Here is a 15,913-nt window from a genome sequence, read left to right on the forward strand (position 1 = left end):
ACCGAGCCCCGAAGCGCGCCCCCGCCCCCGCCAGCCGCCAGCTGCTCCCCGCCCCCGGCCCGAGCCCAGGCCGCGGCCCCGGCCCTGGCCCCAATCGGGGCCCCGCCCCCGGTCCCGCCCTCGGCCGGCCCGCCCCGCCCCGCCCACTCGCCCGCTCTGGCTCGGAGGCTGCCGGGTCAGGTCTCCTCGCTCTTCAGAGTTTTCAGTTGTTTCTCTGGAATGAGGAACCAGTTCAGGGAGAGATGGAGGTGAAGAGGGCCTTAAAGGGACTAATCCAGTCCCTTCGAATGATGATATAGAAGACCAAGAAAAGAAAAAGACTGGCCCAGGATCACAGGATAGTGACACCCTTGACCCAAGCACTTTCCACTAAAACAATTGTGGGGAAAATACAAGAACATTCCCTTTCTTCCAACAGTGGAAAAGATTCTGCTAAGAGGGCTGCTGACTTGTGAAGGATTTTTGAAGAGGGGAGGAGTGAAGAGGAAGGGGCTGTCACACATCTGCACACACTCACATACACATACGTGCACTCACAATCTCACACAGACACCCAGTGGTCCCAGTTCCAGCCTTCAGTGCTCTCCAGAGGGGCTGCCCTGGGGTTCTGGTTGTAGCCCTCCTGTCTGGCTGTCTCACTTCTCCTCTCCCTCCCAAAGCCCAGCTGCTGTCATTTTGTGCCCTGCCAAGGAGGAGGGAACTGCAGTGACAGCAGGAGTGAGAGGCAGGACAGAGTCGTGGGGCCTGGAGAGGGATGGAGAGAGAGACGCCAAGACCAGGTGACCAGGAAGGAGTCCCAGAGAGAGAGCTGAGAAGCAGGTTGAGGGGTGGTGAGAGCCTGGGGGAGAGGCGGGAAGAACCAAGGAGCAGAAAGAGAAGGTTTGTGGGTCACAGAGCCACTCAGCCATGCTGGGAACAAAGCGACACTGGCCGCCAGGTCCCTCACTCAGCCTGGGGTTGCCTTTGGCCCTCACACTTCTGGCCCTGAGGGCCGGGTGGGCCCAGGAGGGGACAGAGCCAGTCCTCCTGGAAGGCGAGTGCCTGGTGGTCTGTGAGCCCGACAGAGCTGCCGCAGGAGGGCCAGGGGGAGCAGCCCTGGGAGAGGCGCCCCCTGGAAGAGTGGCATTTGCTGCAGTCCGCAGCCACCACCACGAGCCAGCAGGGGAGATCGGCAATGGCACCAGTGGAGCCATCTACTTCGACCAGGTAATCCCCCTACCCTGCAAAGACCTGGAGTCACTGTCCAAACCCACTCTGCTGCTAAGGAAATGGCCCTGCTGTGGGTCCCGCTGCCCGTCTCCTTTCCCTTCACTCCCACCATACCTTCCTTCCCTTTCTCATCATTTCTTTTAAATCTGTCCATTCTTCCTGTTTAGTCTACTTGCCACCCCTTCCTATCCTTACTCACTGCCCCTTCCCCCAATGCCGTGGCTTCTCGGAGCCCCAAGCATCCCCGAGCCCCACTCAGCAGGGTCTGCTTCCCACAGGTCCTAGTGAACGAGGGAGGTGGCTTTGACCGCACCTCTGGCTCCTTCGTGGCCCCTGTGCGGGGCGTCTACAGCTTCCGGTTCCATGTGGTGAAGGTGTACAACCGCCAGACTGTCCAGGTGACCTGAACCCTAGGCCCTGTCCCATCCCTGGCTCAGGAGGGGGAGGGAGGAGGGGAGCGCAGGGGACCCACAGGCAGACCTCCATTAAGCTACATCCTGGGGGGCCAGGAGCAAGGGTGGGGGAGGGCCTGCTTAGCAGAGATTGGGAAGGAGGCACAGAGTGCAATGCTGGCCACCTCTCAGTCATCCAGGAGGGCGCACTGAGCCCCAGCTTCCAGAGTGTCTCTCTGGGGCTGGAGAAAAGGAGGGAAGTGGGGTTCCTGGGACAAGGGCCAGGGAGAGGTGCTAACTGGATTCCCCTCCCCAGGTGAGCCTGATGCTGAACACATGGCCTGTCGTCTCGGCCTTTGCCAACGATCCAGATGTGACCCGGGAGGCGGCCACCAGCTCTGTGCTACTGCCCCTGGACCCTGGAGACCGGGTATCTCTGCGCCTGCGTCGAGGGAACCTGCTGGGTGGTTGGAAATATTCAAGCTTCTCTGGCTTCCTCATTTTCCCACTCTGAGGACTCAAGCCTTTCAAGGATGGAAACCTAGCCCCTGACCTTTGCCCTCTGCCCTCTGCCCCAGAAGTATTGTCTTTAAGGCAGGAGAGAGATGCCCTCTGGCTGCATTTTTATTCCACTTGCTTGCATGGGACCTTGTGCCAGACATCCAAGGTGAAGAGTAGAGCTCTGGTGTCTCAGGACCTGCCCTTCTTACTCCACCCCCACAATTGCCCCCCCCAGCCTCCCACTGCATCTCCTGCCTGCAGTCCTCGGATCAGGGCAGGGTTTGGCAGCTAGGGAGACCTGTGCTACTTTGCAGACTCTGCTCTTTCTGTCCCCCACCCCCCCACCCCTGCTTCCTGCTTGGTGCTATTTGGGAACAGGTGGTTCAGGTGAGCCTGACAGGCCCCTCCATGGGACCAGATGGACCAGCCTCAGCATACCCAGCAGGCTCCTTCCTGTGAGGAGTGCCAGCATCACAGATCTCAGCCATCGCAGTCAGAAGCTGAGCCAGCACTGTGTGGGCCAGGGCAGGAGGGAGGTTCAGCCACTAGCAGAAGTGTAGGGAGGGCGGCAGGGCAGCCGAGAGCCCGTGACGGCAACAGGAAGGGGGCATGCACCCAGGCTGAACACAGTGCACACTTTTCGTGTACAGGGGGCAGCCAGCAGACGGTGAACCCAGGCATCTATTTGCGGCAGATCCCAAATGGACTCTGGCCCTCACCTCTCCACCCAAGACATGGGGTGTGTATGTTTGCTTTGGCTGAGAGCAGGTATACAGAGCTTCTTTTGGCAGCTGGAGATAGAGGTAGGTCACACGCAGGCCACGGTAGGTCTGCAGGCATGGAACACATCAGTGACTGTGGCTGCCTCCTAGAACTGCTCCACCTTTATAGTCTGAAGTTCGATCACTTCAGGCTCTGACCACCACCTCCTTCCTCCCAGCTCTCTCATTGACCTTCACTGTACCTATTTCACACATCCCACAACCTCTCTTCTTTCTCCTGATTTATGGCATCTTATCCTCCTTCTCAGACTTCCTGTTACCTTGGATTCCATGGTGCATCCCTTCAACCACTCTCCTGCCAGTATGATAAACTTTGTCTCGCCTCTCTGTCCCATTGGCCCAGCATGGATGACTCTATCAGTAAAGTAATTAGAGAATGATGGTCAGTGAGATCATATAGGATCACTAAAGAGAGAAAATGCTGTTACAGCTAGGTTCAGGGATTACAGGATATAAGGAGATATGCTGCAGAGACAATAAATGTAAAATTGTATTTTAAAGTCAAATAAAAAAGGATTTGGTAGTGCTTGAGTTAAATAGGAAATACCAATGTGAATTTGTGGTTTTCAAAAGAAGTTACTTTTTCAAACTTTATCGCTAAAGTAGCATAAAACAACATCAGGGAAAAATCTGATGTGCATTCTTAGCACCTGGATCTTTGCCTCAAATATTATTCACCTTTAAAGGGATTCAGGCTCCCTCAGAGAATAGTTCCATGCCATGAATAACTCTAGGCCTCAAACATATTGGTAAAGACAAAAAGCAAAGATTTTTTTTTTTTAATGTATAGGGTAGATCTATGAAGGCAAAGGAGCAAATTTTAATAGGCTTCCACAAATTGCCTTTTGTGGCATTTGTGACAATTTGATAATCAAAAGGAAAATAATATAGTTAATTGGAACAAGGTGAATTTTTAAAATCCACAACTCTGTTGTGATTTTCAAAAAGAAAAAAAGCAACTATACAATGTACAAAAATGTAGTTAATATACTGAGTGAAGAACTATGACCATAATAGGATATTTTTAGTTAATTTTGATAAGTAGAAGAATATAAATATAACAGATATTATATTTATTCATAAGGCACATTTATTTTTCTTATCTGCATAAGTAGGGATGGGTGGCTCAAGAGAGCTCGGAGTAATTCCAGAAAAAACTGGAACTGTACCAAAAATGAAAGAGATTGATTGGCACCATCTGGTCATATATTACAACTAGAAAGGAAGAAATTCCAGCAGTGTGTTACATGATGATGAATTAGTCAAACATCCAAAGGATAACTGCTCACTGCTCAAACATGATCCTTCATTTCTTGGGAAAGAAAGCCTGTATACTACCCTACTAATTATAGTCAGATTACAGTAACAATAAAACCCAAAATAATACTGGCTTAAATGAAATGGTAGATTATTTCTGTCTCACGTAGAAGAATCTGCAAATAAAGAGTCCAGGAATGGATGGTAGTTTTATGAGCATCACAGCCCAGTTTCCTTTCTTACTGTTCTACCACCTTTAGCATTTTACCTTCTGACCCAAGGTGGCTCCTTGAGCTCCAGCCATTACATCAGCCTTACAGTCCCCAGAAAGGGGGAAGGAAGGACACACCCATTTCCTTTCAAAGAAGCTTTCTGAGAGGTACATCCAACAATTCTGATTGCATCTCATTGGCTAGAATTTTGTCATATGTGTCCACATTGGGTAGGGGTGGGAAGGCTAGAAAATAAGTCCTTATTCCAGGCAGCCATGTCCAGCTAAATGTCAGGAGTTATATAATAAGAAAGAAGGGGAAATTGGATATTGAGGAAAACAACAATATTGGGGGAGTTTGTAAAAATGTAAAATGAGCTAAATAAATTTGTAAATGATGTCGGTTATTGTATTAGTTTTCTATTGCCCTGTAACAACTACCACAAAGTTAGTGTCTTAACACAACTTTGACTTATTATCTCACAGTTTCTATAGGTCAGAAGTCCAGCAAAGCATGACTGGATTCTCTGCTCGGGGTTTCATTAGGTCATGTAGGCAGGGCTGCCATCTTTACTGAACTGAAAGAATCCATTCCCAAGCTCATTTAGAATTCAGTTCCTTATAGTTGCAGGATTAAGTTTCCTACCCATCAATCTTTGGGCCAACAAGGTCAGGCCAAGTACTTCTCACAGTACCTCTCTGACCTACCCTTAGGTTATGTGTCTGACTTTAAAAATTCTCTAATTTTAATGGCTCATATGATTAGATTGGGCCCACACAGATAATCCAGGAAATCTCTCTATTTTAAGACCTTTAACTTTAATTACATAGAAAATGTCCCTTTACCATTAAACGCAGGAGGTTTGGGTATGGACATCTTTGGGACATTTGCATGTTATAATCATTAAAGATGAAATAATTTAAAGAGAAATTATCCAGTTACAATACACTAATTCGTGGGAAAAGTGTGGACTTGAAAAGTTCCAGTGATGTATAACATAAACACTGGCTCATATTTTCATCATCTTAGAAGTTCAGGTAGTTCCCAGGTCCCAACCAAGAATTCATAATTAATTATAATAATTAATAATTTGATTAACAATTCAAAACATCGTCTCACTGAGATAATATTCTTCTATTGGATATCTAAATTCAATAATTGGTCTGAATTGAGATAATGTCCTTCTCTTGGGTTTACAAATCCATTTTTATAATGAGTATAAGTGTAAAAAAGTTTATAATCCTTATAAGATACATGTGCTTTACCAAAATGTTTGAAACATGTAGAGAAGCTGACATAATGATGATTCTTCTGAAATGTGTAGGAAGATTTAAATTTGTGATCAATGTTTAGATAATTTGATTTGCAAAATGTGTAGATTTTGACTTGGTTATATAAATAGTGTTTAAATATATAGACAATTTTTTCATAAGTAGTTTTGTGAAGTAAATAAATTAGACAACAAATAAAGCACAGATGGTGGCTAGTGTTCCTCTCCAGGCACAAAAATCTCCTAGGACTTTAAGGAACCTAAGAATAGAATACAACTGTCCACCTTCTCTACACCCACGCCCTCGCAGCTGATTGCTACAAAGAAAAGTCCTGCTGAAGGATATGCTGTGGTTTAAAATCCATGGTCTCTAGCTGCCCCTGGTCCTCTATCCTCCCAGCAGTTCTTCTGTGGTTTTCTTTGCCAGCTTCTTTTCTCATCCTCCCCAGAATCCAGCTGAAGACTTCTGTTCTCTCCTTAAACCTCTTACTCCTCCAACTCTGCCCCCACCACCCGCAGCAGACTCTTCACTCTGCTTCACTGAGAAAGCAGAAACCCCAGGAGACACCCTTCCACCAGTGTATCTGGAAACTCACCGTCCTCCTCATCTCTCCCTCCTATCTGGCTCAGTAGAAGTCTTGTCCTTCTCTCTGTCAAGGCGGCTATCTTCATCCACCAGTCGTGGATTCCGTTTCCTGCAAACATAGCCTTTTCTTTTCCTCTCCTCCCTCCTGTAGGTTCGATGTCTCCTTCCCCACTCTCTCCTTCTGTTTAGCTGTTAAATAGACTCAAGTCTCTTAGATCTAAAACAGAAAGAGATGGATGTGGAAACAGTGGCAGACACGTAGTTACCCTCAGCTTTATATGCTAGTGAGCGTCACCTCTCCTCCCCTTTAGAGCCATATATCTATGCACACAGGTTGCTCACACCCCTAAGTCAACTGTGGCCTCTGCTGCTCTATCTGAACTGCCCTCAGCCGGTCACACAGGACTCCCGCGTCACACAGGACTCCCGCGTCACTAAAGTCACTATCGTCTGGTCCTCTGTCACTCAGGCTCTCCCTAACATTTGACCCTGTTGGCCACCCGCTCCTTCTAGAAGCACTCCCTGCCCCCACTTCCCTGACTGTGCATGCTCTGGGCTCTCCCTCCAACTCTCTGCTGAGGCCTTTTTCAGGCTCCTGTACCCCGGCCCATCTCCTAAATGTCAGTTTCCCTTGAGATTCTGTCTTAGAATTCCTTTTGTCCTGACACACTCTTAAAAGCTCGAGTCTCCATCCGTGTGCTGACAACTTCCATCTTTTTTAATCTCTGTCCACAACCTCCCTCCTAAATCTCAGACTTGTACATGGCCCATCCCACCTTAAAGTAAACCTGCTAAAATTAGTCTTTCATTCCTAATCTGTTTCCTCCTTCATTCTCTGTGTCTAAAAATAGACCATCCCTGTTGCCCCAAGGAAACACCAGCCACAATCCTGCCTCCCTCTCCCACGACCCCCATCCAGTCACTCACATCCATCAGTTCTATCCATTGTTTCCCACCCATCCTGGCTCAAACTCCCGACATCACAGATAGAGTTCTATGAAAGCTTCCCAACTGGCCCCTTGGCCTTTGGTGAGTCTGTTCTTCATACTGGGGTTGCCATAGTGATCTAGTTAAAAGAGCTTCACTGCCTTAAAGCCCTTTAGGGGACTGTGGGGGAAGGGAGAGGGTCTAGGATTAAATCCATATTCCTTAATGAGATTTTTTAGGTCCTTTGCAATCCAGATACTGCAATCTCCTTTGATTCATTTTTCGCCGTCTACAGGAGTGTAGAAACTTACAAAATAGCACCATTTATTAGCCGAGGGAAAATGGCACCCCTTATGTGTTGGGGGACATGTAGCTGGTATATTAAATTAAGGATATACAGATTATGATCTGCTAAATGAGGAGGCGCAAGCCACCACATGGGGTCAGCAAGTAACTCCCTCGGTTGCCCAGCTGGGGAAGTAAAAACTTGCAGTTGTTTTGATTGAAGGTACAGTACAATCCACAAAGGAAGTAAAATTGAAAGACTTATTACTTAGCCATCCCAGAAACCAGGAGCAGGGAAAGGGAGGCAGTGAGCAAGGAGAAGGGCAGTGCTCTGACCCAGTTCACATGTGAACAGGCTAGCAAGAGTATATTAACGTATACGGTGATTGGGGTGCAGGTCACTAACTTTATACAGGTTCAACACTCAATGGTCGTTTTCAAAGGTGCCCCAGGAAAAGCAAGTGGTAATTTGGGGCAGGAATCCTAAACTCAAGTCCTTATCCAAATGTCCAGACTCTGGGTCATTATACTGTAAAATGCCTAAACAGCAACTCGAAATAGCTTTTTTCTCATTATAGCTCAGAAAGCAAGGGCATGACATTTGAGTCACTTGATCAGGGCCAAGAGAATTGTTCTTGGACCCAACTGAAGTAGACCAGCTCTGTTTTAGTTTATGAATTGTCTTAATCTGGACCAAACTGAAATGGAGAAATCATAATGAAATGGAGAAATCATAGAATACATTAACAAAAGATGGAGAGGTCATAGATTAGTGGGGAGAAAGTAACTCTAGCAACAAAGTGAATATACTTGTGTGAGAAACAGTAAATGTGGTGAAGGTGGTGAGTATTGGAGCCTCTCACTTAGTAGCTGCACATGACCTTCAGCAAAGTATTCAACCTCCCCTTGCCTTATTATCTTCCTCTACAAAATAGAGAAAACATTGTATCTATCCCACAGGATTGGAAAGCACAGACCAAGTATCTAATATATGTAAGTTATTGTTACCATAGGAACTAAGAAACAAGTCAAAACTGGTGCATGTCCCAAGGACTCTTGGACAATCTTTTTAAAATGTGTAGGATTTTTGTATTGTTTTATTGTAGCCATTTACCTGTTATAATGCTTCTTTCTTTCAGATGTGTTCACTTCTACCCAGAAACACAGGATATCATAAAGAGTCCCTAGGAAAACACGGTATATCAAGGCTTAGGGGGGTGCCCAGCTCACCAGATAGTTATGTACTTAAAAAAAAATTTATTGGAGTTTAGTTGATTTACAATGTTATGTTAGTAATTTAAGTACTTTTAATGTGAGAATGAGATACAGTATAGAATGTTCTCTATATTTTGTTTATGTCTGGGACTGTCTGATGACTTTGTAATTTCTATGGTTGAGACTTGGGAAGCTCAGCTGCCAGTGCCCAAAATGAGAAAAGGAAACTGTGATGGTATAAAGGAGAGAAGCAGGGACTAGTGGTTTGCCATGCCCACAGTGCTCAACTGTGGAACCATCTTCTTTATTTGCCCCTCTAAAAATAGGGGGAATCTCAAATCAGATTCTTGTAAATTGTTCAACAGCGAAGAAGAGAAATCTCACCAACAGGAGGCTCATAAGCCAGTGTGTGTAAAACAGGAGTATTGCTTAAAGTTCTGTTGAGTAGAAAGTAGTGATTTTGCCAAGCCCCTCCTGGATCAACTTCCTCTTAGGAGGTATGAACCTTTCACTTACTGCCCTGTCCTAAGAGCACATGCATTATTTTCAGTGAAGGGGGTCAGGGAAGACAAGACCTCTCTGGATTATGTGTGAGCAGAGGCTTCAGGCTCCTGTGCTGTGGGCTCCTAAGCCATGCTCCTTCCCTTACCACTCTGCACTGTATTTGCTTGTTGAAATGCCTCCCTCACCTGGCATTGGGCTCCAAAGGGCCAGAGACCATGCCACTGCCACTACCTCCACCCACTCCACACTAGACAGGGCCTGGCACACAAGATATGCTCTATAAACACTAAGTGACCATAACCACGTGAGCCGGGGAGTTCCCAGGAAGGAAGGTTCCTTCCTGCCCCTCCATCCCCCGACCAGTGCTGAATGGACAAGTGAGAAGAGCAGCAAGAAGTAGACACCGGAAGTGCGGAAGCTTGGCCAGGGTTAGGAAGGTCTCTGAGCCTGAGGGGCAATAACAGCCAGCGTTCTAGGACAGGAAGAGAAATATGAGCTGTGTGATTGCCTTTGTCTGTTGTGGCTGCTATAACAAAAACAACAGAAATTCAGTTTTCACAGCTCTAGAAGCTGGACGTTCAAGATCAAGGGGCTGGCAAATCAGGTGTCTAATAAGAGCCCACTTCCTCACTTGCAGATGACCATCTGCTCATTGTATCCTCAAGTGGTGGAGAGAGGAGCTCCAATTTCTCTCTCTTCTTACAAGGACACTAATCTCATCTTGGGGACTCCACCCTCATTACTTTATCTAAACCTTATTACCTCCTCAAAGCCCCACACCTTAATACCATCCCACTAAGGGTTGAGATTTCAGCTTATAAATCTGAGGGGACAAAATAAATCTGCAAACATGCAGTCCATCCCAGTGATGAAGGCTTACTCCATCCCCCGCACCACAGGAGCCTCTTTGCATGGATTATTTCATAAGATCCTTGCACCATCCGAAATTTAGGAATTGTTAGCCTGCACTAGACAGATGGGGAGACCAAGACTTCAGGAGAGGACCACATAGGTCACAGCCATGGAGTCAGCATTCAAACCTAGTTCTATTGTGTTTCCGACACAGCCAAGTTGCTTTAGCATGGATGCCATTTTTACACCAGCCTTCATTCATCTTCATTCCCACCTGCTCAGTTGTGTCCGACTCTTGGTGACCCCATGGACTGTAGCCCACTAGGCTCCTCTGTCCGTGGAATTTTCCAGGCAAAAACACTGGAGTGGGTTGCCATTTCCTTCTCCAGGGGATCTTCTCCACCCAGGTCTCCTGCATTGCAAGTGGATTCTTTACCATCTGAGTCACCAGAAAGCCCATAATTGAGTCTAAAGTTAAACAAAAAACCTGGACATTAGCTCCATTTTGATCCATTTATTGACAAATCAAATGGAAAAAAAAAAAGGTCACAAACAGGTATAGTATTATAAATGTGGTTAACAGGGAATGGGTACAGCACTGGGAAGGGAGAATGAGGTTGAACAGACCATCAGAGGGAGGACGAGGAAGGGAAGAGGAGGGGGACATGCAGCGGGAGGAGGCGGGGGAAAGAGGTATCTGCTAAAAACCCCACGGCTCACCTTTCAGTGTCTCAGTTGTCACCCAATCGTTCTTTCCTGGACAGAATTAACAGCTAGAAATGGTTTAAGGGCAACACCTAAGTAGTTTGTCTACAAGATTTGGGAGATGGGGAGTTGGATGGAAGATGGGTACAGGATTTTAAGAGCTTCTCCCACTTGAACCCCCATCTACGGTGAACAGCGAGCTATGAAGCTTAATCCTGGTCCCAGCTCAGCCACCAACTCTGTGTGACTTTGGGCAAGTCACGTCCCCTTTCTGGGCCTTTTCCTTTGGCTGTAAAACAAGCAAAGTGGACTTGATGGCAAGTTCTACTCTGGCTCTAGCAATATCAAGTGTTTTGGCAACATGAGCTAGGCAAGGAGACCGGCTCAGCTTCAGAGAAATTAAACGACATAGAGGCTCAGCCAGAGTGACACAGTGCTGGCCTCCACCTCGAACCCTCTCTGTTGGCAGCAGCAGCAATTCAGAGGGTGAGTGAAGGCACACACACCTGTGGGAAACGCACTCTCCCAGTGACTGATCTTTGCAAGAGTGGCTGGGGGGTGCCAGGGGAGGGCCAGGATTGTCTCTACACAGAAGGCAAATCAAGGGGACTGGGGTGGGATGGGAGAACCCAGACAAAGCAGCCACACTCTGTAGGGTCTGGGGATGCAGCGCACAGGGGCAGTGGGAGGAGGCTGTGGGTTTCGGGGTGGGGCTGGAATGAAGAGCCACGCCAGCACCACACTGTGCCAGACTGCTCATTTCAGTGACCCCCCGCCAACCCGAAACAGAGGCCTGGGCCCCTTGGTCTAGTCAAAGCAGCTCTTCAGGTAGAGATGCCACACTTGGCATCGAGATCCTTGACTCCTGTGGGGTCTATGTCCTTAAAGCCAGGGTCAGGGAGCGTCTCCATTGGCTGGAGTCAAATGAGGTAGGCTGACTCGCTCCCCCTTGCCCTTCGGAGCCGACAGGCAGGACGAGCCCACCTGGCTGGCCACCCTCCCACCCCAGCTCTAAGCCTCGGGACCCAGGACTGCCAGTCCTTCCTTGGTCAATGGGCAGGCCTAGCCTGGCCTGAGAAAGCGGTCCATGAGACCGAGGATGGGTGCCTCTCCTTAGCCTGCGTGGATTTGTCTCAGCTGCTACGGCTTCAAGGGCAAAGGTTCCCCAAATGGACAGACAGGGGAGGAGCCCGTATCCGGGGTTTCTGTTTGACAAGGGAATGTGGTTTCAATTCTGAGGTCCAGAGCCACACCTTTTCATGGTAAGGACAGCCAGGAGTAAGATTCTGAGCTGTGCGTGTGTACGTGTACATTCTCACTCGGGGAGAGACACTGAACTCGGTCTACCTCGGGAAAGGAACTCTCTGCTCCCCAGGGTAGAATTGCCAGAGGCCCACATCTGACAGCCTTCAGCAGATTCTCCCAGTACCCCATACTGGGGATGTTTCATAGGGACGCTGGTCCCCAGTTCAAGGCAGTTCAGCAAAGCTTTGTGAAGTAACTTCTCTACAAAAGGCACAGTGAAGAGTCCCGGGGGTAGGGGTGGGGAGGCTGTGAGAGCATGCCTGGGGGCAGGGGGAGACCTAGCAGCAGCAGCCCAGGACCCTGGGAGGGGGCTCCCCCACCGCTCCAGCTCACTGCTCCAAGACCTTGAAGGACAGCGGGGTGACGCTCTTGGCAAAGGGCTTCATCAGACTGCTAGGATAGATGCACCCAAGCTTCTCCGGGGTGGGGAAGCCCCAGACCCTGTAGAGGGATGGGCTTAGCCGGTCCCCGATATAGAAGGGACCCACCCACTTGGCACTGCTGCCGTTCCTGGGGAGGGACAGCACGAGGACCTGGTCCCCCACGCTCCACTCCTTCTCCTGCCTCTCACGCTTGAAACGCCTATTCTCAGCCTTTTCGCTTGTCTTCTCGGCCAGCCTCCAGTGGAGCTCCAGCAGCTCCCTCATGAGCTGTAGCAGGAATAAATCCATCTTGAGCCCTTCAATGTTCGCACTGCTCATCTCCCACCACAGGGGCTCGGTCAGCCTCTCCTCGGCCCCTGTCAGGATATGGAAGGGCGAGGCCTGGCTGGAGGAGGCCCTGAAGGCCAGGTGCAGCAAGGGCAGGGAAGCCGCCCACTTCTTGCCATGCAAGAAGATGAACTCCTTGAGGGCCCTCTTGAATTCCCAGTAGGCCCCGGAGCTCGTCAGGCAGGGGAACTGGAGGTCCCTGCTCGGGGAGGCCACATGAACTCCGAGGGCCAGCCCACAGCTCACCAGGACATGGCGGGCAAACTGGGGGCCCTGGGCAGCCTCCAGCCTCACGGGAATGCCCCACCTGGCGAACACATGCTGAAGCAGCAGCTGGGCCACAGCCGTGTGCGTGTAAGGCTTCAGCGGGAAGGCCTCCACCCACCTGGTGTTGGGGTCGGCCACGATCAGCACGTGCTTGTGGCCCTCCTCGCTGACGGTGACCGGGCCCACCACCTCAATCTGCAGGTTGGACCAGGGGGCGGTGGACCTGAGGGGCCACAGAGACTCAATGACCTTCACCTCACTGCCTAGCAGATTCCGGGGGATGCAGAACAAGCAGCTCCTGCAGTAATGTCTCACATGCTCCTGCATCCCTGGCCACCACCCCAGCAACCGCAGCTTCCTATAGGTCTCCTCGGGCCTCTGGTGGGCCCCCATGGGGCCATCGTGCACAGCGAAAATCAGGTCCCTCCGGAGCTGCCGTGGGACCACCCAGACCCTGGGCCTCTTGTCTCCCTTGAACATAAGCAGGCCGCTCTCCTTGTCGAGGCTGAGGGAGCTAAAGGCGGAACTGAAGGGTGAGGAGTTGGATACCTTCTGCCCGGCCTGCAGCTTAGCCATGGTATCAGCCAGGGTGCTGTCGCTCCGCTGCAATGCCAGCAAGTCAGGCCTCTTGCACACAGTACGGGGAGTCACTACGGGGGCCGGCACGTCGTTTGGCAAATTCCAACACTGATCGCCCCCCTGGGCACCCTCCTTGGCTAGGGTGTCCACCGTCACGGCAAACAGGGAGCCCCGGTAGGAGGTTCGATAGATGAACGGGAGGGATGAGAGGCCAGAGGTGAGGTCTATGATGTAGGAGAGCAGGCTTGGGTGAGGTAGTGGGGTCCCGTCGGAGGAGAGGAAGCCCCGAGCCCTCCAAAGGGGCAGGAGCTCCCAGAGGAGGCTGAAGATCCAGTTGCAGTGCGTGAGGAAAACCACGGGCATGTGGGACTGGCCAAAACGCTCCAGGCCACAGGCCACGGCCGCCAGGTGGGCATAGGTCGGGGTGTAAGGGGAGCAAGAGAAGGAGAGGGAGACAGGGGGGCTGGTGGGAGACAGCACATAGAGACCGAAGCCCGCACACCACTCATCCTCCCGGTAAAAGCAGTACCCCGACATGTGGATGCAGACAAAAGTGGACAGGTCGGAAAAAGGAGGCAGAACCTGGAAAAATCGAGGCATGGAAGCCGTGGGAGTCAGCAGCCGGTTCTTCCCCAGCAGGCCCTGCAGAAGGGTCAGTTCCAGCGCTCTCTTGCCCTTGTCCTGTACCAGGAGGGCCCATCTGATCAACCACGCTTTGGCAACCCTGCGGCCGTCCCACGCCTCAGGGTCCACAGAGGTCCGGGAGGCGTAGAAAAGGTCCAGGACCACGGGGGTGTCCCCAATGTAGCGGGAGAAATGCTTGAGGGCCCAGGCCACGGCGTAGGGGCTGTCTCCCCCTGACTGCGGGCCCTCGCTGTCCTCGTCGGGGAGGAGGGGTTTTGAGGTATAGGCTACAGGGTGCTTCCTCCCCGAGTGCTCCTGGTACACAACGGCCGTCAGGGCCACTTGGCTCACCGTCACCTCCAGGTGGAAGGGCAGCTGGGGGTTGGGGACCGACAGGCAGAGGGCAGACACCAGGGCTCGCTTCAGGGCCAGGAAGGCCTTCTCATGGTCCAGCTCCCACCGCCAGTCCGGCTTCTGCTTGAGCAGGCTGTGCAAGGGCGCCACAAGGGCTTCATAGTCGGGGATGACGTCCCGGTGGGAGTCCGTGAACCCCATAAAGAAGGAGAGGGCGGTGAAGTTGCTGGGGATGGTCAGCTGGGCCAGCTGCGCAAGGACCTGCTGGCAGGGAGCCTTTCCATCCCAGGGGATGCCCAGTGAGGGAGAGGCCACCGCCGGCTGGAGATCGATGTCCAGGGCCTCGTCCTGGGGGTCATGGAGGCTGAGGCACCGGAGGATTTCCTCTGAGAGGGAAGGGCACTCAGCCTTGAACACGGACATCAGCGAAGAGTCCAGGTCCTCCTCTTCCTCCTCAGCTGGCTTCTGCATCTCCTGCTCCTCTCTCTGCTCCTCGTCCTGTCTCTCCTCCTCCTCCTGCTCCTCCCTGACTTCTTCCACATTCTGCAGACTCTCCGGGGGGCCAGGGTCCGTGTCGTCCCTCAGCTCAGAGATGCTGGCCGAGCTGGGAGGAAGGGTCTTCCACACCTTCAGGAAGTTGCCAATGTCGGTGTCCAACCTACACCAAAATAGCAGAGCAGAAGGGTCTGATGGAGGAGGTGGGGGACAGCCTGCCCAAGAGGCCACCTGAGGCGAAACCCAATGGCTGAGTGCCCCTGAGGCCAGGTCAGCCTCCCACACAGCACGACCTGCCCAGATACTCCCTCCAGCCCCAGAATCACTAAACCGCAACGTCAGATATTCATCTGGGCTTTGAAGGCTTATTTAATCAAAACCTCATTGATCAAGTGACATTTCCAAGCAGTTTTAAGCCAATGGTTTGATAAGAATTAGATGATTGGTCCTTCCAACCAGACTCTAGGGTAAGCAAGCCAGGGGAGCTCAAGAGAGGGAAGGAGGCCTGACAAGGGGCTTAGGAGGCACAGCACACAGGCCTCGGCCACAGCATTTTTCTCCAAAACTTAGGAGGCACAGCACACAGGCCTCGGCCACAGCATTTTTCTTCAAAATGGGGAAATGGGACTGGGGGACCTGACCCAGGAAGCAGTGCCCTGCCCAGAAGGTGCCAACCACAGTCCCCTGCTGGGCCCAGGGAACTGGGAGGCTCAGCGTGGGTGGGAGCCAGAGGAACTGAGTTACTGCAAATCAGTTGTGCCGGCACCGGCACAGTGACCTGGGGAAAGTACTTGAGTCTCAGGTTCCTCATCTGTAAAATAAGGATAGTGGTCACACGTATCTAAGTCAAGCTGTGAGGGTCAAAGGGGGAAAGACACGTGG

General features: G+C 50.9%; 2 protein-coding genes across 6 annotated transcripts in view; one reads left to right on the plus strand and one right to left on the minus strand.

Annotated features, from left to right (window-relative positions):
• Positions 1 to 62: 62 nt before the first annotated feature.
• Positions 63 to 8,692, plus strand: CBLN3 (cerebellin 3 precursor). 4 transcript variants are annotated; one of them, XM_070797062.1, is made up of 4 exons: positions 63 to 1,206; positions 1,488 to 1,607; positions 1,918 to 2,031; positions 8,561 to 8,692. In XM_070797062.1, exons 1-4 carry the CDS (start codon positions 907 to 909, stop codon positions 8,690 to 8,692), a joined length of 666 nt encoding a protein of 221 aa, XP_070653163.1. In that variant the 5' UTR covers positions 63 to 906. The 4 variants fall into 4 exon arrangements, with proteins under 4 accessions (XP_070653163.1, XP_070653164.1, XP_070653162.1 ...); XM_070797063.1 differs by lacking the exon at positions 8,561 to 8,692 and adding an exon at positions 2,753 to 4,757; XM_070797061.1 differs by lacking the exon at positions 8,561 to 8,692 and adding an exon at positions 3,133 to 4,757.
• The window catches only part of NYNRIN (NYN domain and retroviral integrase containing), a 28,218-nt gene continuing 15,769 nt past the window's right edge, over positions 3,465 to 15,913 (minus strand). For both annotated transcript variants that reach the window (XM_019968260.2, XM_070797059.1), the window contains one exon: positions 3,465 to 15,194. In XM_019968260.2, the coding sequence (XP_019823819.2) occupies positions 12,332 to 15,194 (2,863 nt within the window). In that variant the 3' untranslated portion in view covers positions 3,465 to 12,331. The remainder of the gene's footprint in view (positions 15,195 to 15,913) is intronic.

Source organism: Bos indicus, chromosome 10, assembly GCF_029378745.1.
Source record: "Bos indicus isolate NIAB-ARS_2022 breed Sahiwal x Tharparkar chromosome 10, NIAB-ARS_B.indTharparkar_mat_pri_1.0, whole genome shotgun sequence".
NCBI classification, from domain to species: Eukaryota; Metazoa; Chordata; class Mammalia; order Artiodactyla; family Bovidae; genus Bos; species Bos indicus.